Raw genomic sequence first — 25,574 nt, forward strand, 5'->3', positions numbered from 1 at the left:
CTCTAATTGCCCATCTGCTAAGTGGAATAGCTTTTCTGTAGCTTTGAGTTTTATGTTGTATGGTCACATGTTTTAATTACACTTTTCCCAATCTGTGCAGGACAAAGTACACATTTCAAATGCAAGCCTGGAAATATTTTCTGAATAGACAGCCCTGGTACACACCTGCACATGCAACAGACAAATTTTCTCAGAAGGTCAGCATTCTTTCAAAACAAGCTTCCAACTTAACACAAGTGCAGTAATAAAGGTTAGGCAAATGTTAAACATCACAGAAGTAAGTGGGAATGATTTGGATTGACAACTCAATACTGAACAAAAAATAAAGCCTCTATCTCAGAACAAAATTAAACCAGGTAAGAATGTTCCCATTTCTGTCATGAACACTGACATGGAGCTGTATACCACTCAAATTAGCAATTACTCTTTCAAGTCTTACCAATCAATTAGATAGATGTCTGGAGTTAAGTTATTTTTTTTGAAGTGGGCAAATAACTTTGGCAGATTTTCTTCAAAGAATACCTCAAATGCAGCAAAGTAAGTCAACATCTGGGAAAATATAACAGGGAGAAAAGCAGTTAGCTGTGTTATTAATAAGCTTAAATGTATTATCTGTTGTAGGATTAACACCCTTTAAAAACAGGATCAATGAATTACATGATACTATAAACAGTTAAGCATTTACATAAAAGGCAGCATCAGCAAGCACTTAAGATCCACTCTATATATGATCTTCATACTAAACAATGTAACAATTTCTTTGGGTCTTGGCCAGCTTCCTTTGGAAAGAAAAATAGCAGCAGGAGGGAAGTTTTTGGCTGATTTCTCAAAATAATTATAACAGAATGGTGTTATATGCTTGTGGCAGTAATTTAATATTGTACTGAATAAAATCCAAGACCCAACGGAACATAAAGAAATACAAAACTAAAATAATGTTAATATGCCACAGCAACAGTGAAGAGTCCAGTATATTCCAGTCATAATTCACAATCTAATCTAATAGCAGAGCTATTCTAATAGTCTAATACCAACATGACACCATACATTCTACATTTAGATAATAGGCATTTCTTTTGCAAAAAGGAAGATACGAGTTTCACACAAAAAATTCAAAGACTGGGACAAAACTTCTATGCAAGAGAAACAGTTTGTAACTCTCTGACATCATAACCACTCAACTTCATTGTTTTTAACACAAAGACTTTTATGCTATTTTAGAATTCAAGTATTTAGTCAAATTTATTAACAGAAAACATGTTAAAAATATCTTCCAATTCAAGCAAGAGTCAAAACCAAAAGATTATTTAATCACTGTCCCTAACACTATAGGGAGGAAAGCTAAGCCAAGTCCTTGAATGATTCAGTAATACTAATCCCAATAAAAGCAATAAAGAAAGGCTGTGATTTCTTGGAAGTATGACTTGTAACAGCATACTTTTCTCCAAAACATCATGACAGTAAAGAGAAAAGGGATCTTATTGGAAACTTCTGTGTGAAATCCTTTTAAAGAAGAGTTTATCTCCTAGGTTTTTTTAATGTCTTTACAGAAGTATTTCCCATTTCCTCTGAATGACAGATGATGGACTACTTTCATTAACAGTGACAAATCAACACCTCAGCCTGGTAGTCACTACAAGGCTTTCAGTCAATCAGAGATGGGTGCATGCTAGAGAAATAACTGAAACTACTGGAATCTCTGAAACTTCAGTTACAGAGAAACAGCTTCATGTCAAACAAGACACCAGAAATCCAGGAACCCAGTTTAGAGAACTGTACCCCTGAAACAGCTCCCCAGTGTGGATTTTTAAATGCATGAAATCCAAGCACCTATGAGACCTGTGAGTATAAAGAAGGAATAAGGTAATGCATCAGACAGTGCTACTTTCAAAAGAATCTGCTGGCACCACTATAAGACACTTGTACTGAAGTTCCTACACTCAAAAGTACTGCAGAGGCAGGACCTTACACATAACTGCTACAGTCATTTCCATTGATGGCAATGTGGGCAGCAGAACAAGCAGTATTTTGATCAAATCAACATTCAGCAAGACTCTTCCTTTTAGTGGTAATAAAAAAAATACTGTTTAATAAAATTAACCAACAAAAGAAGTCAAGACAAACATGCATAAATTAATATTATTCACACAACTAACTTACAATGGTATTATTTTTGGTTAATTTACTATACAAAAAAAAAAAAATCAGCATTTGGTTATAAGGCTGACACAAATAGATGAGGGTAGACTGCAGATTAGTATGTTCACAACAGAAAGCAAAAATTGTCTCACTCAAGTGTCACTAGTCCCTTTGAAATATTGGATGACATTTTCTTTGTGTGGTTAAATCATGGATTTGATTTCAGGACATTAATATTTCATGTACCACCATCTCTGCCCTCTGTAAGCACACAGTTATCCCATATCCCTATTTGGCCAGCCTAACAGAACTGAACAGCATTATCTGAAAGAATTGCAAACCCCACTAGCTCAGCTAAAAAAATATTTATCTAATTCTATCCAATTCAATTCCAAAACCATCTTCACAAAAGCCATATTTACACACTGAAGGCATGAGCATGTTCTCCTTATCCAAGTACTGTAATGGAGATAGCTGATGCAGCTCCTAGCAATGCTGGCTGCCCTGTGGCACATTTTCCCATGGTACTTACAACTGACAAAATGCAGAGACCGAACAGGGAATACTTTTCCAGCAGGAATACTGATAAGATTTCTATTGTCTAGTTTTTAAACCACAACAGTGACTGTTGTCATCATTAATTCTCTTGCATTTGAACTCTTTAAGAGGCAGATCCTATTTTCATAGTGCTAAGAGGTGAGAATGAAACACAGAATGCCATATACTTTACCCAAAAATACCTTTAAAGTAAATTAAAACCACATCTGAGGAGCTGTGTCTTATTTTGCTAGTGTATCTGCTGACATGGAATTTTAGAGACTCTAGAAAAAATAAGGGAATCAGCTCCCAGTGAAAACTTGGGAGGTGAGAGGTTTCTTTCTCTGAAAAACAGCCTGTGGGACTCAAACACAGCTGCTACAGGGATATGGAAAACCTGGTTCTCCCTGCAACAGTCTGTTTTTAGCAACCTATTAGCCTCTGATAAAAAGTGCTTTCAAGACACTTTCATTAAGGTGCTTTCAGCTTTCAACTGCAGCATTGTTGAGAACCACCTACAGTAATATTCTCATAACTATTCTCTGAGTATCATAAAATAGCTACTCAACAATTTCATTCACCTCTTTTTCAAAAAGGTTGATAGGGTGATCTTTGGGTTGACGTTTTTGGAGAGATTCTGCATATGTGTGTTGGGGTTTTTTTTAATAAAGTGTGTTGATTTAAAATAAATTCTGACTTCTTTTCCAAGCCACTGAAATAATAACTTTTTATTTTTTTAAACTTTTCCTAAACTTTCCCTTTTATTATCCACAGCATGTTGATTACAGGTTTTTTTGCATACTTACAAGGCCATGGTCCACACGGAAAAATGCCATCTGACAGGGCTTATTTAAAAGGTTAGAAAAAGCAATGAAGGCATCTGCAGTATCCAAGTTCAAGATCAATACAGCTGCTATGAATGACATGCCCTGCACCTGAAGAAAGGAGAAGAGTTACTCTCTAGCAGTAACTTTATTATATTGCCTCATTTTTCTTCATGTTCACTAGTATTTGATGCACTCATTGAGCTGCTGCATCTTGAGAAATGTTCAGAAAAGTAGGACTTTTTAACCCACATGCCCCTTGATATCACATGTTCAGTGCATGGAAGCTAACAATTCCCACGTTGTCTTCTTTCAAAGGCTCCAAGTTGAACTCCTAGGATAGGCTAGGTTGACAACACTTTCAAATATACAGAATAAAGATTTTTTTATTAACAATTAGGTGTTTCAAAGTAATCCCTTTTTTCCCAGGAATGGGTCATCTAGATCCTTATCTGAGGAAAGCTGAACTTGAACGCTAGAGACAAAGCCTGTACTTTTGTTTTTCAATAAATTACCAGCAGTTAAAAACAACTGCGCTGAGTCATTTGATAAACAAAACCATTCTAAGACTATACTTTTGTTTTATTAATATTGTTCCCTTTCTCTACAAAGCCTGGTGTGGAATCCAGGCAAAGCTCTCTCACCCAGAGGGTGCAGTGCTGCCATTGTGAGTCACATGGAGCAAGGTGTGACTGCCATTCCTGCAAACCTGAGGAACAAGCTCCTTCCCAACACAACAGGTTCTTGCTGGGCCACATGAGGCACAGCAGCTGATCTGCCCTTTGTCTCATTCCCAGCAGTCATGTTCAGCAGCTCCTGCCAAGCATTATGTGCTACCTACAAAGCAGGAATGTTCCCTCTCTACACCTGCCTTGTCTAAAACTGCTCCTCAATAAAGAACAAGCCTCTCTGTATAACCCTGCTCTGCACACAGAGACTACATGAAATCACTCAGCCCCCTCATAATCACTACTTCAAACACTATGATTGAGCTCATGTAGCTTCAATGGGCATTCCTTTAGAGACTGGTCCAGAAACTCACAGTGCTAAGGGACAGAAATAACAATCATTTCAACTCAACAGCAGTCTTAGTTAGACTGGTACTGACAATAAGGACATAACTACACCTTGCCTTGGATTCCAATTTTCAAACTATGTACTTTTCAGTACAAATATGGATTTTCCAATTACTTAACCTGTAAAAAGCTTAAATCCAGCAAAATAAATGTTATACACACTTCTCAAGCATGTACTGGAATAGAAAAAAGCACACACATATCCCTCCAAACCATTTAATACAGGTCTAAAAATGACTAATTAATTAAATCCTTCCTCCCCCTAAAAACATCTCCCTACCCACCCCTGAAAAAATAAATTTTTTACTTACATAGCCTACATCAGGTCTGTAACAAGTATAGGCTCCTAAAATACTGTGCAACGTGTCATGGTAAGGACCACCCTATAATTAAACAGAAACAGCACAATACATCTGATTATACAACAAGCATGTTAAAAACCCTCAGTGCTACAGATGGTCTCTATTACTGCTGACAAAGTAGCAGTAATACTCTTTCCCAATGCAGCTTAGAACAGCTGAACTATTCCAAATAACAGAACGAAACAACTGTTCAAACCCATTTATTATAAATACATACAGTTCGTCCAATACATTGATTAGATATTAAATACCTATGCAATAGGAAGGCAAGCCTAAGAGATTCCTTACAGCTCAGCAGCACTCTGGCAATAGTGCCAAGGAAGTAAAACAATAATGCAAATCACATAATTGTCTCTGAGACTGGAGGCAAAAGTCAACCATGAACAACAACATGCCATAACACAGAATGAGCATATTGAGAAGGACATGTACAGCTAAAAAGAATTTCACATTGCTGACTATCAACAGCTGCCATATCTTGTACTGAGTACTGTAAATGACTGAGAATTTCCAAAGGGAGAAGATTTTTGCCTAAAATTGTTGATTTATCAGAATCTAAAACTTTTAGAGGGCAGCTGAAATCTGTGCATAGAGGGAAAAAATCTGATTAAAGCAGTTTGGCACACTTTGGTGAGCACACAAAAACAATAGAAGTTAAATTAGTTTTGCCTCAAACCAAAAAAAGGTCAACCAGTCCCATTTGTTTGAGGTGTTCTCTCTCACTGTGTATTTATAACCAGCAATGTTGATTCACTGATTTTGGAACAGTCACCTGCATCACTTCATCAAACAGAAACCAGCATGAACTTTGTTAGACAAATCAGAGATTACCAAACACTTTGGGGTTTTGCATGCACCTTGATGTTACTCTCCTCTAGATTATTTCTATTTTTCCAAAATCTCTAGGAACTTTATCCTCTCAAGATGAGTGCTCATTCAGAACTCAACAGCCTGTTCCAACCAAGGGACAGGCCAGAATACGTAAAACTAATTTCCTCAACGTGTCAAGACAAAAGTTAGCATTGCTTACCTGTTGGAATATACAGAGACTAGGAAATGTTCTTGAGATATCCAATTTTATTAACTCCAAGCTTGCTTCTCTGTCAGCTGCAGAAAAACCAGCATCTGCAAAAGCCAAAGTTACTACATTTATTACAAACATTCACTGAACATTCGCTCTCGTTTTTACCTTCCAGCAAGGTTTACCTTTTGCACAGTTTGTGTATTTTGATGTGAATGCTAAGGAATAAGGCTACAGGCAGAGCAATTCCTGAAATTCAGCAGACAGGCTAAACAGAAAGTATGTCCTGACCTAAAGCAACCCTACAGTGCCTAGTGACCCTCAATATGTTTTAAAGCAAAGTGGGGAAAGATACAGGGCAAGGCAGGTCAGGTACTTTTTGTGTGTCTGCTGACAAATCATTGGACAGATACAAGCCTGTTAACTTGTGACCCCTCACCACCAAGGCTTCTCAGTGGATCCTGAGGTAGCTGCCTCTGTGAAAAAGCTGTGGTGGAAGAGGGAAGTCCTAAAGTGGCAGCCTGTGATGGATGCCACCTATGTCTATTACTCTCCTTTCAGCTTCATGTGTATTTAGCCTTTGTAGATCTTGTAACTGATACTATAATACAGTCTCCATAACTGGAACACATCCAACACCAAGTATATTCCTATAGCAGTAGTCTTCATTCTGGTATCAAGATGTCTTACTGGTATTCTGTCTGTTCTGTGTAGTTGGGAATTACCTACTGCTGTTTACTGAACAAGCTGCCAACAGACAATGAGCATCAATCACATGAGCATCTACACTCCAGAAAATGAAGTGCAAGAGGAAGCTGCAAACATACTAGGTGTTATCTTATTTGAGATATAAACAATCTCAAAGGAACAAAGTGGCAATTTCCAATCAAAAATTTTTTTCTGCTTAAAAATGCCAGTATGTAAGGTTGTCTTGTCCTTTTTTTTCTCTGTTCAGTATAATTATTTACTGAAGGCAATTTCAATCATTTGCATGTAGCTGCCTAATCTCTCAAAAACAGTCAACTCTTTCAATTAGTAAATCTCAAACTACTTCATCTGCAAAAAAAAACTTGCTGCTCTCTGAAACACACCAATGACTTGAGCTCAAAGTTGCAATAAGGGACTAGAATGCAATTTTCTGCTCTAACCTCAATTGCAATCCCAAAACTATAGATGCAGAAAAGTATATCGGTGTTCCAATTCCAGTGATAATCCCCAACCTACTATTCGTAGTTTTCCTACAAATTTGCATCAAAGAACTGTACCCAGAGATTGTTTATTAAAAAAGCTCAAACAAGTTTGTTTTGTATGACACCAGAATTTCACTGAGAAAAATACAGCTATTCCTTGCTTTCACAAAAAGACATTTTGTGTTTACCAGAATGCAACTTTAGAACTGATTTTTTTTTGTTTGTTTGTTTAAAATATGTGATTTCATTTTAAGGAACTAGTTTATAGTATGTCTTATTCTATAACACAGCAGAAATAAGTTACAAAAAGTTACCTTCACATTCTACTTCAGGCCCTCCTGTACTAAGTGATCGCCACTTCTCTTTGGCACGAGCCAGGCAAATATCATATAGTTCTGGAGAAAGAAAAACATAAACCCAAGTCCATTATTTGTACATGCTCATGTTCACTAATCACCCACCACATGGACAATGCTGCCCTAGGCATTAACAGTAGCAGAACTTCTAACTGGGTTACAGTTTTGAAAGACCTGTTCTACTCACCTGTAACTTCATATTAAGTGAAAAGCAGAGGCAATCTAAACTGCATTTTACATTCAAATATTTGCTTTTCCTTGCAGAACACTGATGTTCAAAATTACAGTCCGAATGGATAATTAGAAAAGTCTAGTAAATTATGTAAGAATTATACCCAAGGTGACTAAGCAATGCACAGAAAAGCAGCACAATACAGCAGGAGTACAGGCAGAATTAATTCCAATTTCCATGTTGGAATTAATTACATAAGTTAGTCTTTCAGAGCTGAATTTTTCTCTACTCAGAAGTAATAGATTACTTCTATTTTCACAAATCAAAGTACAAATCTTGCCAGGGGTCTGCTAACATCTTACAAATCTGTTGTCTTACTTCAAATCAAAGGAAGCATACTATACACATGCTCATAGGCATTTCAAAATTAACAACAATTTTATGTTTCAAAAAGAAAAAAAAATTGAGTCGTTAGTTCTGACCATCTCCATCCAACATCAAAGCAAGAGAGTGACAGTAATACTCAGAAACAATTCACAGCAGCAGTCCTAGAACAGCTACAAGATTAAAAGATGCTGTATTTTTGAACAAAACACATCAAAGCAGCACAAAAAAAGCATAACAAGGTAACATTTCCTCACACCCACACCCCAACAGATACAACAATGTCCCCTTGCTATCTCACTTTGTGAGAAATGTCTACAGAGCAGCAGCCTCACCGTGGGTGATGTTTAACTCGTTTCCAATGGCCAAGCTCCAGACTCTGCCTCTCACGCTCGGGGGAATGCCCTGCCACCACAGCTCTCGGACTTTACGCGAACAACACCTGCTCAAAGTAAAACAGCTCATTCTGAGAAACATTTCCTTGCCAGCTGAATTGCAAATGTATCATCCTGTCACTGCTGATGGGATTCAAACCCAAATGAACATCAATGGCAAAACACAATTTGCACATTCTTTAGTACTAGTTTGCTTTGAACTGCAAAGGAAATCTTTTTTCCTTCCAAAGTAAAGGCTTTCTCTATTGACACAAGCACAGCAATCACAATACACATAATTTTGATTAGCGAAAATCATAGGGGAAAAGTAAACAAATGGAAAGGAATTCCACACCTATGCCACTGCCTATGCTAAAGACTGGACAGCTCCATACAAGACTAAATACAGGAACAAGTTATGAAAGTCTGCTCTCTGCCTTCACCCTGCTGTGCAAAGACATGCAGCTTCCCACCTATCTTTGCAGTTCTGTGCCTCTGGAAAAATCCACAAAGATGGAACAAGCATTAACTTTTAGGTGGGAGCTTGAAAGACATTTTAAATGTCTTAAACAGGCTTTGAAATGGATGCAGCTGACGTTCAGCAATCTGGGAGCCCAGGAGGAGGAGAAACAAAATAGCACCTAAGCACAAATGAAAAGTGGTAAAACCACAACAATCCCTTTATCCCTCAGCAGATTCTGAAAACTAAAATGTAAAACAGTGAATACGTTGGGGAACTTCTGAATTCATAAACCAATAAAGGAAAAGGTGGTCTAATTCTTACAGCAACCATAACAGATGCATCTTCAAATACTAAAGACAAACATGTAAATCTACAATTTGTTTAGACTTAGTTTATTACACTTCAGTTCTCCAGAAACACATTTTCCAATAAATTCTGTCAGTCTTTTTAATATATATTATCAGGATAACTGAATTTCATTGTTAAGCAAATTGCAGTTCTGAGTGCTGTTGGTTTACAGTTTATGTTGTGGTGGCTGTATTTGGAGCACTGGGGGCTGGCTCTTTTAATATGACTAGCAAAGATCACCAAGGTATTTTATCAACTGGCTGTGCCATGTCTTTGAAGGAAATCTTCCAGCACTTAATATAAACAACTTTTTCCCTATTTCTCTTTTTCATCATTTGATTATCCCAGGATATATACCATTCTAGAATTAAAGAGGCTTCATAAACCATTCACATACCTCCATCTACACTGATATTGTATTAACAGCTCAGTCAAGGAAAGCTCATTTCTGATAAATGGATGTTCAGGTACTATGCCTTATGCTTTTACATTCTCTACCACAGATCACTCCTCAGTGCTTCACAGTTTCTGAGTACCTTGAGCTTTCATTAAAGTAATAAGACTCAGCACTGCATCACTTCCAATCACCTTGTAGAAATAAAGATGTTGCTTATTTCTTTTGTAGCTGTTCAAGAATGATTTTCTATCAAAAGCTTCCAAGATCATTTAAAATTTATGCTTCCTAACTTTGCAACTTCTCTTCAGGATATGCACTGCAATTTTAATTAAAACTAAATATAACATACTGTCTTACATAGTTTCCCAGTTGGGTAAGATTTCATTGTTCCAAGTTAAAACAGCATTGCCAATGCTGTCTTCCAGTTTACAGCGTTCTTCCAGTTGTTTCTTTCTCTTCTGGGCTTCTTTAAGCTCTGCAAAAAAGGAATTTCCTCTCTAAGTTAATAAAACCAGAAACTAAATATTCAGTTAATCATGGCTATGAAACCATGTAAAGCACACTGTGTTCACCCTGAAGTACAGTAGACTGTTCAAATGCTGAAAATTTCCCAGGCACACAGCAAGCTGAGCAGTGATTGCAAATGTGAAGAAAGAACAAACTGCAACTATAAGTTTAATTTTCCACAGATGAGACAATGAGAACTAGATAATGTATGACTTCTTTGACTCTTCAAATCTAACCACACTATTAACTTTAAATTAACACCTCAGTCAGTCAACAGCCTCACCTAGTAGAATAGGTCAGAGTATTTCCTAATAAATCCCCACCCCTTTTATAGCAGACTCAAAACTACAGGCCAAATTAATACAAATTTTTATTTTGTTTTCATTCTTCTATTACAATTTAGGTATACTGTCATGAAATCACAAGAGCCACATTTCTGATTCTACTTCACATATGGATAATCTCAATGTTACACACACCAAATGGAAAACTTCAGTTCACTAGGAAGAAAACAAATTTCATGTCTAGTTTAGATGTACTTTGCAGTTTGAATTATCACTCGGTATTTCTTCCTGCATTATCAATTACTGCTTTTTTCACCAGCAAATTTGTTAAACAAATGCAGGCAATCTCTACAGCAGGATATGGGTGTGCATTCACATGCTATCTACAGTATGAGGAGGTGCTCACCTGGCAAGCAAAACTCACTGAAGAAAAGCAGCACCATGAACAAGGTCTTTGGAATGGACACATTTTACCTGATGGATCCACTTTAAAACCCCACAGAAACTGTGGGTTCAAATTTAAAGCCCCACAGAAACTGTGCCTGAGCAGAACCATAGCAACTGCCTCATAATGTTTTCAGCTCTGACACAAGCCCTTTGCAAGCCTGCTGAAATGCAGGCTTTCAATTTTTCTCTAACCAACAAGAGGGTGTTTACAGTCTTTGATCTCCTGACGTCTTGACAATGTATCACCCCGCAAAGCTGTTCATCTGGAGTGGCTTCAGGGAAAATGGGTTTGTCATGGTATTTATCTGGGCAGAATGACATACTCCCGTTCAATGAAGACAGCACAAGGACTTGGTCCATCACCTAACAGTCATCCCATTTTCCCCAATCCACCCACCCTACATGCAGAGAAAGAACAGGGAAAGTCCTTTACACTACACATAAAGTAGCAGATTTATTGAACAGGAGTCACACGAAGGCAGAACTTCACTGGTAGGTACATGATGTTCAAGATCACAAGAGAATACTTCTATTAGTGTGTCACTTGCATTCTGCAGCTAAGTCCTGTGTTCATACACCCTTTTCACTGTTTCATACGGTTCAAGGGTGTGACCAGCTGGAAAAATATATTTCCAGTAGCCTCCACTGGATGCAAAACTCAAGTCCAAATCTTCTATTATTGCAATGCTTGTTTTGAATTAGAAAACCCAGATGGTCAAAAACATCAGCCAAAAGAAACCACAGCCATCACCTCTACCTCATAGTCATGGTACAGTGTTACTAGGACACTTCTGCAAAAAATATCATCAGGCAAGAAATTATGAGCAAATCCTTGAGAAAGCTTTAAATTTTTAGTGAGATTATCAAATGAACATAACTGCATACATTTTCCTGTGTGGAAAACTATGTGTTTATGTACTACAGCCTGAACAGGTTGCTTCCAGCATGAAACTGACAAATATCCTGCAGTTTCAAGTCCAGTCTTCACTAATTTGACCAACAATCTACTTCAATATATTACTAAGTTTTTAAACCTATAAATAATGAGTTTGTCAATCACTCATTTAAGAGTTATGGATTAAAAAATTATTTCCTGCTGGATTCTAGGACCATTTTCTTTTCAGCTTGGGGCTGGGCTTTTCAACAAAACTACCTTTGTTCCTCTCTCTTGGGAGTGATCCTTCTTTGAGAGGAAGCAGAGATCCCTCACATTACAGAGCAACAGACTGACACAAGTGCATTCCAGGTTTAGAAATATCCCTATACTTTTTGAATCTGAAGACAAGAAATTCCATCACCTCTTTTCTTTGCTTGAACCACCATTTCTTCGTACTGTTGCCTGTGTTTCTGGGCTTCTTCTGCTGGTTTTGCAGGAAGGTTCCTAAAAAATAATATTTACAGTTGGCATGACTGTCTAAATAAAATTCTAGACACTTCTAAAGGAAAAGCACACTCTGCTTCCTGTCAAAATATCCAGTCAAAGAGCAGAACAACAGATCCTTGGAAAGAATCTTTTTTTGCCAGAGTCAGCAGAAGGGAAGAACACTGACCAGCTATGACTACGTTTATACACCAAATACGCTGAGTAATTTCCTTACGTTTGGTAATTTCAGCATTTTTATTCTTAAACCAACTGAACCCACAGGCTGGTCTTCATGGAGAAAATACACTGGTATATACAAAACTGGCTGCTTTTGATTTGAACTGGTAAGATACAGGACTGTATTCTTTCTTACTGTTCACCTTATTTAAGAGTTACATTCACAACTTTCTTTACCCACAGGTAATGACTCCCCAACCCAGCCTTTTCCTGCTCTCTGAAACTCCACTTCTATTTTAAAGAGTTAACTCTTTCCCTTCTCTTCTAGAGCAACAAGTGGCACTGGAGTCATCCTCAATATTCTCCATTTTTAATACTAACAAAACATTTTGATTTGTGATTCAGGCTCTGCCATACAAATGCATGTGTTCATATGTCAGAACACACGCTCTTTCAGCTAATCCTATTTGTAATGAACATAACCATGTGTATCTCTTACAGCTACAGCATCAGCAAAACATCAAAACAGGAAATGACTAACTATTTTGTTCTTCTGTACTGTAGAACACTATTTTATTCCTAGAACAGTTTATATCTCTGGTTAATAGAAAAGCTATGCAAAAATTCACTTTCATGCTCCTGTAAGGTGTCACACATCAGGCAGCTGACAGCCCCCAACACCATTAAGAGTTAGCATGCATTACTATTTATGTAATCACAGTGCCTGTAATGTACACTTAAGCACCTCATGCAGGCCCACAAGTACTTTTCCAAATCAAGGTCGTTAGTAGAAAAACAAAAGTAAATTTTCACTTTGGTGAAATGTTGGTTTGTTAACCAGACAGACCAATCTCTTTATCCAGCTTCACTTTGGTAAATTGATCTGCATCCTTTTTTTAAATCCAAGTCTTTAGAAATTATTTAAGTTAGGGGAAGTTTGGAAAGGAAAACCAGATGAAAGAAGACAAGTATTGATAACTTAAATTCTACCACACAAATTACTGGTTCTATGTCTTAACATTGCCAACAAACATGTGAGATGGTGTTTAGTATCTATTAAAATTCAACTAATGCTTTTTCCAGTTGAAGCTAGAGGCACCATGGAATATTTATTGATTTTATACTGTGAAGTTTTACCTAAGCCCTACAAATGAGTGTGAAATCAAGAGCGGGTATTTTGAAAAAAAAAATAATCTCACTCCACTGTTCTGTCTGAAGTCTTAAAAAGGAAACTAAGACTAATAGGTAAACATAAAAAATAGTATACAAAGTATAGGTAAGCAATTAAAAAAAGATTCCTTAGTAAGAGTCAGATAACAGCACTGCTGTCCAGAGCAGTTTTCCCATTAGAAGTGATGTTTCAATTGTCTTCAATTTTAAAAATACCTTTCTGCTACAAGTTCCCCACTCTATCAACAGTAGGAAAGAAAGCAAAATCTGAACATTCCCTGTAATGTAACACTAACTTCATCTGTATGAACACTGTACTACTCAGATTATCCCACAAAAAAGAGATTTTTAATAGACAAGTTTTAAATACAACAGATAACGTAGTACACTTTGTTTCCAGTTGGACATAATAACATAACATTGCCTGCTATAACAAATAATCACTCTTACATTTTCTACATCTCCCAATGTCTTGCCACACAGTCCATCAGCCAAGCCAGAAAGTTCCTTAAGTAACCCTACAATTAGACTACTTTGATGTGAGCGTTTTTCACACAGGTTTGTTGATGAAAACACAGATCTATGTTTTGCCAGTTATTCATATCAATGCACAGCTATACTAAAAATGCAGATGTCATACCCATAAAGCCAGCTCACATTCATAATCATAAACTGACTAAGCATGACTGCATTTGTGTAATTCAGGAGAAAAACACAGTAAAGCAGCTGCTGGTAAATCGCTTTGGAGTCACCCTGCATATGCAAAAATCTCCTTGCAGTAAAAGGTATGAAACAACTCATCAAGTGCTTGACAACCCTTAAAATGGGATGCTGAACTCCCTGCAGAGCAATCACTATACTGTTTCATTATTTATGGAGGTGTGGCCTTTCGCTGTGTAAACAGGACATTGTATTCTTGCTTCTCAATTTCTTTAGCATCTACCAGTTTTGTTTTTATGCTTAGGTTATCTCATGGAAAATAATCCTTTAATCATGTTTAGGAAGTAGAATTACTCAAAACTTTGATATCCTAATTAACTCCCTTCACAAAAAGCCATTGCTTTTATTATAAAATAAAGTTCTTCTGTTTGAATAATTTTTCTCATAATCACCCCAATTTCATATTCACTAGTCTGAAGAAAAAAAAAATCTACTTTAGATTTTAAATTATCTGTTGAGGTTAGACAAAGCAAATACACTGAGTTAGAAAATACTTGCTAAGTTTTAAAGAGACCCTCACTGTGGCACTTCCAAAACTTACGCTGGTCGGTCCTCTAAAATAAGTGCTGTAGTGGAGAGTGGTTCAAAATCAAGATTCTTCCTCACATTCTGTTTAGGAGAGAGTGGTCTCTGAGCTCGTCCAGTTTTTTCTTCATATTCCTAGAGAAGAAAAGGACAGGGAAACTTACACAAGTGCAGAGCACCAAGATGATGCACTTGAGAATTTAAAAAGGGATCTACAGAAATTTTTAAGACAATGCTTTCACATCTCAGCCCTACTACAGTCCCTTTGAAACTTTTCAACTAGAGCAACCTCAACACTGAAAACACCAACAAAATGGTTTTTTCCATTCTTTCTGTTTGTACACACACCTTAAGTTCCTCTAGCTGACAGTCTGCTTTTCCAAAGTATTACTAAGGAGTTTACAAACAGCAGGTACTTTCTGAGGTACAAAAATAGGACCTATTTAAATTTTTATTAATTTACACTCTTTTCAAACTAAAGTAAAAAATGACCACGAGCTCCATGTCTTAAAATCTCATTGTAAGATCTCTCCTACACAAGCTGTTTTCATATGCAACAGCTCAACAATGGGGAGAGAAAAAAAGGTTAAAATCACTGTTAGAAAGACCACACTTGGTACAATGCCTTGGACAATCCTAAATCACAGTAGAGCATAACACGTTAACCTTTGTCTGTAATCAGACACTGACACACTGGAGCAAGGCTAGCAAAGAGGCATTGAGATGGCAGGGTGTGGAGCAAGTGCCCCACAAAGAGAGGCCCAGAGCACCAGGTTTGCTCAGCCTCCAGAGGAAAAGGCTTTGCAGGGAGAGGAGGTTGCCTTGTGACAAAATTCCCAACCTTGAAAGCATTCAAAGCTCAGGGGGATGAGCCCTGAGAACCTGGTTAAAGCAGACTCTGTCCTGAGAGGAGAGCGAGCCCCTCAGGGTCCTTCTACCCTTAATTACTGCATCACCCTGACCTACAGCAGAGGACTTGGCATTCAGGTACCATTTTATTTTTACTTTCCCTACAAACACTGGTTTAAAAGAAATTATACTAAAACCATGGCCTAATGGGATAAAACAACCTTTACACAACTTCCATGTACTTCAGTGCTTGAAGTATTACAGCAAACATTAAATATGCAAAGTATCAGTGATACACAAACAACAAACATGGTCAAACCGTCCTAAGGAAAAATCACATCCACATTATACATAGTTACTTCTACATTCAACTTTATAATGATTCTTGCCACTTCCAAAACTCAAAGGCTTTAATGCACAATTTTTTTTATTCCATTTCTATTAAAATAAAATTTAGAAAAACACAAATGTATGCTATCAATGAGCACTATGAAGAGTGCTCCAGCCACAGACCTTTTCCTGCTAGCACAAAGAGTTCCTCAGATGGTTCTGCTTTCTTTCTCTCAACCTAACCTCTCCATTTCATAAAAACCTCCTTGGGCATGAGATACGCGTTTCCAACCAGTGAGGTTCATTCAGCAACTAAAACAGGATCCATCCCTTCCAGAAAGGCTGTCTCCAATCACACCTTAAAAAAGGGGATGGATGAAAACAAGACATGATGCATGAATGTGGAGCCTTGGTCATCTACTCTGTGTTGTGCAGTTCAATCCTTGTTCAAACTACTTCCATAGGACTCATGGGTACAGGTCTGTGCAGCCCTCAGGACACAGAAAATCATTATTTTTCCTTGTCTATTAACTGGGCACTGTCTCAATCCTATGATGACTACATTGCTGTAATGGGAAACATGGTCATGAATTTGGAATGTCTGGCTCATTAATACCAGCTAATACTACTATGCATGACATCAGCTGGAAAACAAGGAAAAGAACCAAGGAAAATGCATTTAAACTACAGACTAGTACCTAGCTTTGTCAAGTAAAGAGACAGTGCTCATGCTGACAAAGCCATTCACTAAAAAAACCTCCAAAAAAAAAAAAAAAGCAAAATACTACTATAAAAAATACTGAGGTAGAGAGCATATTGAGAAAGCACAGGCTTACACTGGTCACTTGCACCAGCAAACAACTGAGAGTGACTAGAGTGTAAGTGCACCATCATAATGGGCTTCAGCTGCACCAGCTGCAGAGCAAATCCACTGTGCTGATAGCAATGAAGCAAATGGCTTTTCTTTTTCCCAGTTTCTATTAAGAGACTGATTTTTTTAATGAGTCCTTTTTCACAAATTAACATAGTCAAATATTAACCTCTCTTACTCCCGAAAGCATCTCAGAATTTAACATTAAAACATATGCACCCCTTGTTTATTATAGCAGAAATTCCAGAAAAGCTGCTTAATTTTGACTTATGAAAATTATATTCAGGGTATACTTTCACTGAAAGCCAACTGGAGAGCAAAATTGCTTTTGGAAAGTGAGAAAAGAATGTCCACACTGGGCTGCAATGGGAATTTTATTCTGAATACCCAAATTGATTTGGAAATCCCCTTCATCTAAGCAAAAAGTTCTCCAGATCAGCACTACACATCTCCTTACAAGAATTTCTTGGTTAAGAAAATGTTTTATTTCTAAATATGGATGCTAGTTACAGTATCAGCACATCAGGACAATTACGCAAACCTCCCAGAAGAGCCAAAGCCCACCCTGCATTTCAGCAAGTATTCACTGGTGTTCTACTCAGCACTACCCTACAGTAAAAAAGCCAGACCAGCACAAAAATGGGAGTGGCACATTTGATCAGATTACAAGTATGATTCCTTTGTACCAATTTCATCCTTTTCAGTGGTAGCCAAAAAAGAATAAAAATGTCCTGTTGTGATACTATCTACAAGACTGCTTTTTATTAAGGGAAAATTAAAAAAAAAAAAACAAACAACAAAACAAAACCTCCTACCCCAGTCCCCCCCCCAAAAAACCCAACACCCTAAAATTCACAGAAAACAAAAGTTCATGAAAATTATCTTTTACCCCAGTGAGAAGTGAATGCTATTTCAGAGCACAATGTATGATACAGCAATGAAGCACACTGAAGTCTCCACAAACTCATATTAAGAATATCTGCTGACTGAGCAAGTGCAAGTATTTGCACATGCAGGCATATTGCAATAGGCTGGGCTACACAATAGCTCGTTTTAAGCTTTTTCTTTTAAATCGGACTCTAATCTCTCACAGGTACAAATAACTCAGGATCTGTTTAAATGCTATGCTGCAGTTAGGGGTTACTAACCTGATACAGCTGCAAGTTAATTTTAGGATCAATTTAGGATGAGCTGACGGTTTACAATTTAAAACATAGCCTTATCACTGGGATCATTTAGGCTTTCTTCCAGGTTTCGCCTTCAGCTGTTCACAAGAGATGAACAAGGATTTGAAGATGTTCTATTAAGAGCGTGCTGTAGATTAAAGCACTGATTTAAATAATCCAAACTAAACAAAGAAAACCCACAGAAACACGCCTCCTGAAACCAAGTTTAATTCTGGGTGGAACCTGCCAGCTTTGCAGTTAAGATGCAAGAAGCTCTGACTGTGGTGATTCTCTGCGATTCTTCAAAAAAGACAAGCCAGCCTACAAAGGGATTCTCAACAATCTCTGCCGAGAGACACAAATAACCCTCTAGAACCCAGGGCAAGCGCTCAAAGGCCGACTGCTCTACCCGGGAGAGCGCTGTGGGACTTCCCACACGGCCCAAGCCTCCCCAGGCTCCAGCAGCACGGCAGAACCGAACCTACAATAACACAAACTGCTCTATCAAGGTCATCTTGTTTTGGCCCTGCGTGTTTAAAGGCAGCCACTTTCCGACGGAGCCGAATATGAAATATTCATGCTGGCTGCCGGAGCGGCAGACGCCGGGGGCTGCGGGACTCTGGCTCCAGGGGCGGCAGCAGGGCTGGGCAGGAGGGATGGCCGGGGTTTCGGCCGGGGTTCCAGCCTGCAGCCCCCACGCTCCGACACCCCGAACACCCGGCAGAGCTGCGCTGCCGCCTTCCATCCCGGCGGAGCCCCGCCCCGCACAAAGAGAATCCCCTTCCCGGTTAGCTGCCTCTGCCCCGGACTCGGTGCGGCGACTGAGAAGCGGACGAGGCCGGGTTCACCCACAACGGTTCAAGTCCGCGCCCGCCCATCCCGCCCGCCCCGACCCCCGCAGCTGCCCCGCTCCGCTCACCATGAACGCTGCGGTCCCTCACGGGCGGCGGCGCCGGAGCCCCATTGCCCGTCCCGCACCGCGGGCCTGGCTCCCGCCGCCCGGGCCCGCACGGCCTCGCGGGCCGCCCGCCCCGCCCGGGCCGCCTCCCGCGGGTGGGTCCGGCCGGGCCGCCCCGCCCCGCCAGCCGCGCTAATCACCCGCGGAGCCGCCGCACAGCATCGCTTCTCTCCGCCTCGCCCAGCGCTGCCTGGGCACGCACGGCACCGCCTGGCACACGCCTCCCGGGCCGCCCCGGCAGCCCGGCCCTGCCCGGTGCGGATCCGGGGCCGTGACGGACAACACAAGCCTGCCACAAGCTCGTCTGCATTAGCCGCAGTCTTTGTCAGCTCGGCATTACGGGTGCCTTCAGGACGCAGCTGCATCCCTCAAACACTGACATCCCGCTTCACTGCTTTCCCACACTGCCGCTTCCCCTCCCCGCGTCCCTGGCTCCAAGCCAGGCGTTTGCTTGTACTGAGTCCCGCTCTGCCTTGCTGAGACAGCCTCGGTACCTGTCCGAAGTGCAAGATCAGCTAAAACTCACCAACCCCTACATCAGTGCCGAAAGATGCGATACTTCCCTTCAGCATAAACATCTTTTCAGTACGACTCATGCTCTGTCCACCTCTGGCAGCTGTAAGGGATAGATATATAAATCTCTTCTGCAGTTCGGACAACTTCCACATTACCTCTTGCTAAATATTTTACCTCAATCTGGATAGATTATCAACCTTAATTTTAATTTGTTCAAAGGCTCTATAATTTAATTCAGTAGAGACACCCAAATTGCTCTGGCTTCATCTTTGGCAGACCTGCATTTTAAAATATTACCTATTGACCTGCAAGTGCTTCTATGTTCTCAGCTCTGCACTAAGGATTTCATATTCTTAAGCATCACTGACTGTGGTTTGCAGCTGTCAGGGTGAATTGCTCATGATCTTTTAATCAAAGTCTGACCCTCAATCCCAAAATGATCAGCAAGGACTGATCTGAAAACAACCAATCACTTAAGTATTCTGCTTTCAATGGGCGGCTTTGCAGAAGCTAAACTATTTTCTCAGAATTGCTAGGTGTTATACCAGCTATTGTTTTCAACTTGTGACTTCACATCTATTTCACAGATTCAGTGATACAATACCAAGTACAGAACAGTTCGTTCACTGCTTAAAAGTATCTCAGCTCCATTCCCACCAATGCCAATTAGTTGCAGACACCTGCCATCCAAACATCTCATGTCAAAGCAAAAGTCAGCACAGCTCATGCAAAACATTACAGGCTCCAAACTAAGTTATCACACATATCAAAAAAGCCATTCATGTAAAGTTATAGCTATTAATTCAGGCAAAAAGCAGCTCCTGAGGAAGAGCACCCTTGGACGGGCAGTGGTATTCCTGCAGTAGATGTCTGTGCTTTCCCACTAAAAATAGAATTATATTGCAGCTCTTCTGCAAAGCAGACCGGGAGAGAGGGATGCTGGTGACAGGGTAAAAAGTGAAGTACTCCCTGTAAGTCAAACCACAGCTGGCCACATGTTAGAGTTGGTAGCAGTCACTATTTTTAGGTTGCTGCATTTACAACAGTATCTGAGACTACTTAAACAGGTTGTGCACAAGATTTAACTACATTTTATTTTTTCCACTGGCCTCACCCAGCATATGAAATAAGAACTGGACCAGAATTGCACAAGCAAAAAGAAAACTATTTTTTCCTGGTTTTTAATACCTCAACAGTGCTTCAACAGTTGTCTTCCATTGTTTCATGACTGTCTAATGCATCTCCACCTGAAATCTCTTCCCTTTTCTAAATGAAATAGTTTACCAGACAAATTTTAGCTGGTGCACACCCAGCACTTCACTGCCCCCCACCCCATTTCTGTGCCACCATTAATCAGCCATGTGATTGCAAACTGCTGCACTGGGGAAATGACACCACCAAACCCACACCTTTTGTTCTGTTCCATTTGTTTGGTTACTCTGCAATGCCTGCTGTGGGGCAATGTAAACTGAAAGGAAAAGGAAAGGAATATGCAGCAGGACTACCAGATCATGAAATTTGTTATGGTCTTTGGATTGGGAAACTAAGATCTGATTCTTCACAGGGCACCAGGCCAGAAAGTAATAATTTTAATAAAGACCCTTATATTTACAATAATCAAAGAGAATTTAAGGAGACTGAAACCATAGGCAAAGATCAGATTATGAGACTATCCTTCAAAACTTAATGGAGAATAAATACATACTTCTGAGTTCAGATATTACACTGTTAAACAATTTCTTAGGGATCTTTACATATAACTTTAAAACCAGTACAGAACTATTCTGAAATGCAAATAATTTATTAATTACTGATCTAACAACCTGAGAAATCAGAACTGCACACCTAACCTGTACACTTTAGCGGTCTGCCAAGCTCTAAAAATAATTAATGGTTCAAAACCCATCAGCCCTACTTGCTTTACACAGCTCTCTGTATGTGTATATATTTATGTTTAATCCTCTTACATTAAAGAAAGGATATGAGCAGAAGATAGCAATGACATGACAGAACTTGATGGTAATAACATATGTATGAAGTTTTATCTTTCACCAGGACATCTTTCTCATCTTTAGTAGCACAGTATTCTTCTGTTCTTTACTTTACCAATTAGGAATGCCTACGCAATGTAAAAGATAAGATACTATGGCCAGGCTGTAAAGAAAACCTCATACTATTTGTAGGCATAATTTCAAGTGCCCTGAAATTTTCCTCTTTTTCCCTGGGAAGCAGCTACTTTTTCTTTCAGATTACAGGGGACACACAACCTGGGCTGGCAACTGATGTGATCCCACACAATCACACTAAAGTTAATTGAATAAAATAATCCATACATGTTACAGAAAGTTACGAGTAAAGCAAAAGAGTGAGAAGCCACATACTCTGTTTTGCAGTCCTGTGCTCCAGCCACTGGACTATTTTAACAATTTTTCCATATACATATTTTTATAACATCACATTTTGAGTGAGATTTAGATTAAGGAACATTTAAAACCTAAGTATAGACAAGGCCAGGTAAGTTCTTCCAAAAAGAATAACAGCTTGCTGTTTTGAAGTTTGTTGCCTCTAATCATTCAACGTGCTATGTATCAGGTGGTTCTCACCCTCAGGGTTCACATTTCCCTTGTGCTATATGTAAATAATTTAAGTGGGTTTTGGTTATATAGAGTGACATGCTTCATTAAAAAAAAAAAAAAAAACAAAAGGAAGGAAAATATTTGAAGTACTCAGAGACAAAGCATACCATGAACCATTTTGCTAAAGAACAGCTTTTTACTGTCAAAAGCAAGATCTTCAATCAGATTGTGCAGCGTAATGTTACGAGCGACTCCAATATGAGTCACAGTAACAACAAGAAAACAACACCCTCCTGCTTAGAACCCTGCAAAGGACACCATTTAATCTGCACATACAAAAGTGTGCACACTTTCCCTAGCTACTGACACTATCTGGTACACTGCAGTGTTAATCAAATGGAAACATCTGCAGGAAAGGCCTCCAGCAGGACAAGCATCTGGGAAACGTCTGAGCAAGAAAACACAAGCTAAATGGTTGTTTTATTTTACTGCTATTTTCTTGTGAGCATCTGTCAGAATAAAATGCTATAAACACTTGCTTTCAGCATATCCCATTAACATTACTTCCAGGGACTGGAATTCCACTGGATATGGACTTCATGTGAAAATGTAACTTTACTTAATCTGTATGCCTACTCACTGATCTCTCCACCTTTATTTTCTGTGTAGGGTCAGCATCATACCCTTCCAAAGAACCTCTCAGCAAGGTTTCCTTCTGACATTTCACATTAGTGCTGATGTTTCAGAAGAAAGCCTACCTTTCCTATCTAGTCTCAACACTTCTACTGTGGCTGAAGATCATGTCAGAACTGTGTTTCTCATTCTGAGAGACACTAAAATAAAAGGACTCTCCATGCCACATCAACCTGATGCTAACACCACTCTGAAATGGCCAAAAATCCAGATTAACTCCAGGACATAGAGGAAAGGAGTCACAGGAATATCCCATTTCATCTTGCAAGTTCTAAAATCCTTTGCAAATACCAATACTTGTAATCTTCAACATAGTGCAGAAGTCCCCCAAGAATGCCTCCTACTTTGCAATGCACAAAAACTTGTATTTTATGCTGTTGAGAGACACCCCACAGCACACAGCCACTGTTTTGTTTCAAACAGTTGCTTTGTAGGTAAGTATGTGCACACTTGTATCCAGCTCCATGACTCCAGCACATACACCACACTAATGTAGGGAAAGATACTTCACTTGATACTTTTAACCATATTCTACTTCTCCCCTGGTTTTAAATTTCTCTGCTAATCTCCCTTCTGCTTCCTCATCAAGACTTGGGTATCTTTAAGGGTCTCAGACTCCTTCAAGTTTAATGCTTGTCTGCCCTTGGAAATTACAGAAAAATAAGCTAATAAGTCTACTGCATTAAAACTTCTGAGTGTTTTTCTCCACCCATGTTTGCTTCTCTGATCCCTGAAATTATCTTTGAAGCCATTACAGATGCCAATTTATTACATGCTTAATAAAAAGCTTTTTTTGTACTTATACTGAGTGTGCACCATATTTTCTCTCATCTTGGCCAGTTCCTTGTGTATTCTTTTTTCTTTAAAAAAAACTATATAAAAATGTAATATTCCTGAAAAAAATAATCTTCACAACTTAAAGTTCAGTCTTGACAAGAAGAAATTGTAGCTTTTTAAAGCTACACACAAATATAACATATGAAGGAAGGCAACATACCTTCATAGTGTGGCTTAAAGTGCTGACTATTTTCAGGCTTTAATATTCATGAAGCTGTTTCCACTGAACTTTGTCATGCTCAAGTGACAAGTTCTCAATAGAGCACAAGAAAATTATGTGAAAATACTGACAGGCATGAAAAATTTCTAATAAAATCAAGGTAAAAAATAGGACCAAGAATCCTCAGAGAGAGAATGAGAACATAAAATTGGCTAGTCTTCCTTCAGAAAGACACTTCAGGAAAAAGCACCAGTCTGGCTTTTCAAAATCCTTACATCCATATCTTCAGGTACTGTGTGTTCAGGGTTTCCACCAACACACAGTACCTCCATTCATTTTGCAGAGCTAAAGAAAATCAGCTTTATTTGTTGCTGCTAGTGAGCATGGTAAGAGTTAGCCTTTCAAAACCTGTATCTATCCCCATTCTTTAATTTTAGATGAAGTTTGAGATGTATAAACTGGAAGACAGACAAAACCTTTGGGTTTCCTGGGAGCTTGCTTATGCTTAACACACAATTAGCACAATGAAGTCTAGCAAAGCTTTCTCAATTTTACATGTCAGCAATAGAAATGTTCCAGTCTCCAGTTAGAATAGGCAGTTCCAACACAATATTTAGGGGCTACACACCTGCTTTCAAAAATTTATTGCCAGCTCTGCTTCACAGCAATGCTTTGCCAAGTGTTTGTGCAATGCAACAGCCAAAGGCACATGGGGTTATTTCCAGGCTTGGTCTCTTCAGACATCTATTTTCATTCAAAAACCCACGAGGGGAGGGGGGAACCTGAAAGCCTCCTGTGTATTGCCAGTGGAAGGTTACTACATGGAAAAAAAACTTACTGCCTACACAGAGAAGTAAGTGTTTAAGTATCTTTCTATTACCATTATGGAAGACACACAAGTACCAGCTGCATGATGGATTCTTACTTAATACAAATGAGAATAAACTTCCACTGATGTATCAGCTGTCCTGAATAGTTATAAACTCTGGCATTGAATTTTTGGGGTTAGAAAGAGTTATGCATTTGATACTCAAAAGTTGATCATTTTTCCAGGAATTTGTGGCTTCCTGCATTTAAAAATAATCTTGTGCTATCAGCATTCATATTCCAGTTAATGCTAATTATCAACATGGGCTACAAAGTAACTGTTCCTGTTGAGACAAAGGGAACAACTTCAAAGCTCCTGCACTTCCCCAAAACATGCCACAGCATTGAGACAGACCCTGCAGCAGAGACCAGCAGCTGACACTGTGACTGCAGCACCAACCAACCGTGTTTGTATTTCTATTTAGTATCTGCACTCCTGAAAGCAGATACTTATCCTCCAACACTGCCTGCTACACCTCTTCAGGATCCCTCCATCTTCCAGGGCTTTTGATCCCCACAATTTACAAAGCATTCTAGAGAGCGAGAAAGCTAAAATAAAAGCTTTAAATCTGGAAAAGGATTTCAAAAACACTGTAGCTTGTCATATCTATTTAAACCAATACTCAAACCTGTTTTCTATTAGTCTAATGCTTGTAGTATATTTTTGTACTTGAATTATAATGTACTTTCACACATTGTTAACATATGGAAAGAAGTTCCAACAGCATCTAAAGCAGCACTTTGTCAGCTACATTCTGCTAAATTATGATATCTGATTGAGTCATATTAAATGCTTTTATTATTAAAATACTCAGGAACAATCATCCTGACACAGCTTTCATTTACTGTGAATGGAAGCTACTACTCTTGCTTTTTCTGTTTAAATATGATAGTATTTTAGTTTTAGGCAGGTGA

The 25,574-nt window shown here is 38.9% G+C and overlaps 1 protein-coding gene across 3 annotated transcripts in view; it reads right to left on the reverse strand.

Moving 5' to 3' along the window:
• TBC1D14 (TBC1 domain family member 14) overlaps nt 1-25,574 on the reverse strand; it is a 64,395-nt gene that overhangs the window by 12,317 nt on the left and 26,504 nt on the right. Inside the window, exons 1-10 of one of the 3 annotated variants that reach the window (XM_058803327.1) lie at nt 18,972-19,122; nt 14,853-14,971; nt 12,180-12,262; nt 10,001-10,118; nt 8,397-8,503; nt 7,464-7,544; nt 5,969-6,063; nt 4,888-4,959; nt 3,483-3,611; nt 440-549 (exon numbers count right to left, since the gene is read on the reverse strand). In XM_058803327.1, coding sequence (XP_058659310.1) covers nt 440-549; nt 3,483-3,611; nt 4,888-4,959; nt 5,969-6,063; nt 7,464-7,544; nt 8,397-8,503; nt 10,001-10,118; nt 12,180-12,262; nt 14,853-14,971; nt 18,972-18,974 — 917 coding nt within the window. In that variant the 5' untranslated portion in view covers nt 18,975-19,122. Of the gene's footprint in view, nt 1-439; nt 550-3,482; nt 3,612-4,887; nt 4,960-5,968; nt 6,064-7,463; nt 7,545-8,396; nt 8,504-10,000; nt 10,119-12,179; nt 12,263-14,852; nt 14,972-18,034; nt 18,075-18,971; nt 19,123-25,574 lie in introns of those variants that run through there. The other 2 variants (XM_058803328.1, XM_058803326.1) reach the window with 2 other exon arrangements.

This window comes from Ammospiza caudacuta, chromosome 4 (genome assembly GCF_027887145.1).
Source record: "Ammospiza caudacuta isolate bAmmCau1 chromosome 4, bAmmCau1.pri, whole genome shotgun sequence".
Classification (NCBI taxonomy): domain Eukaryota; kingdom Metazoa; phylum Chordata; class Aves; order Passeriformes; family Passerellidae; genus Ammospiza; species Ammospiza caudacuta.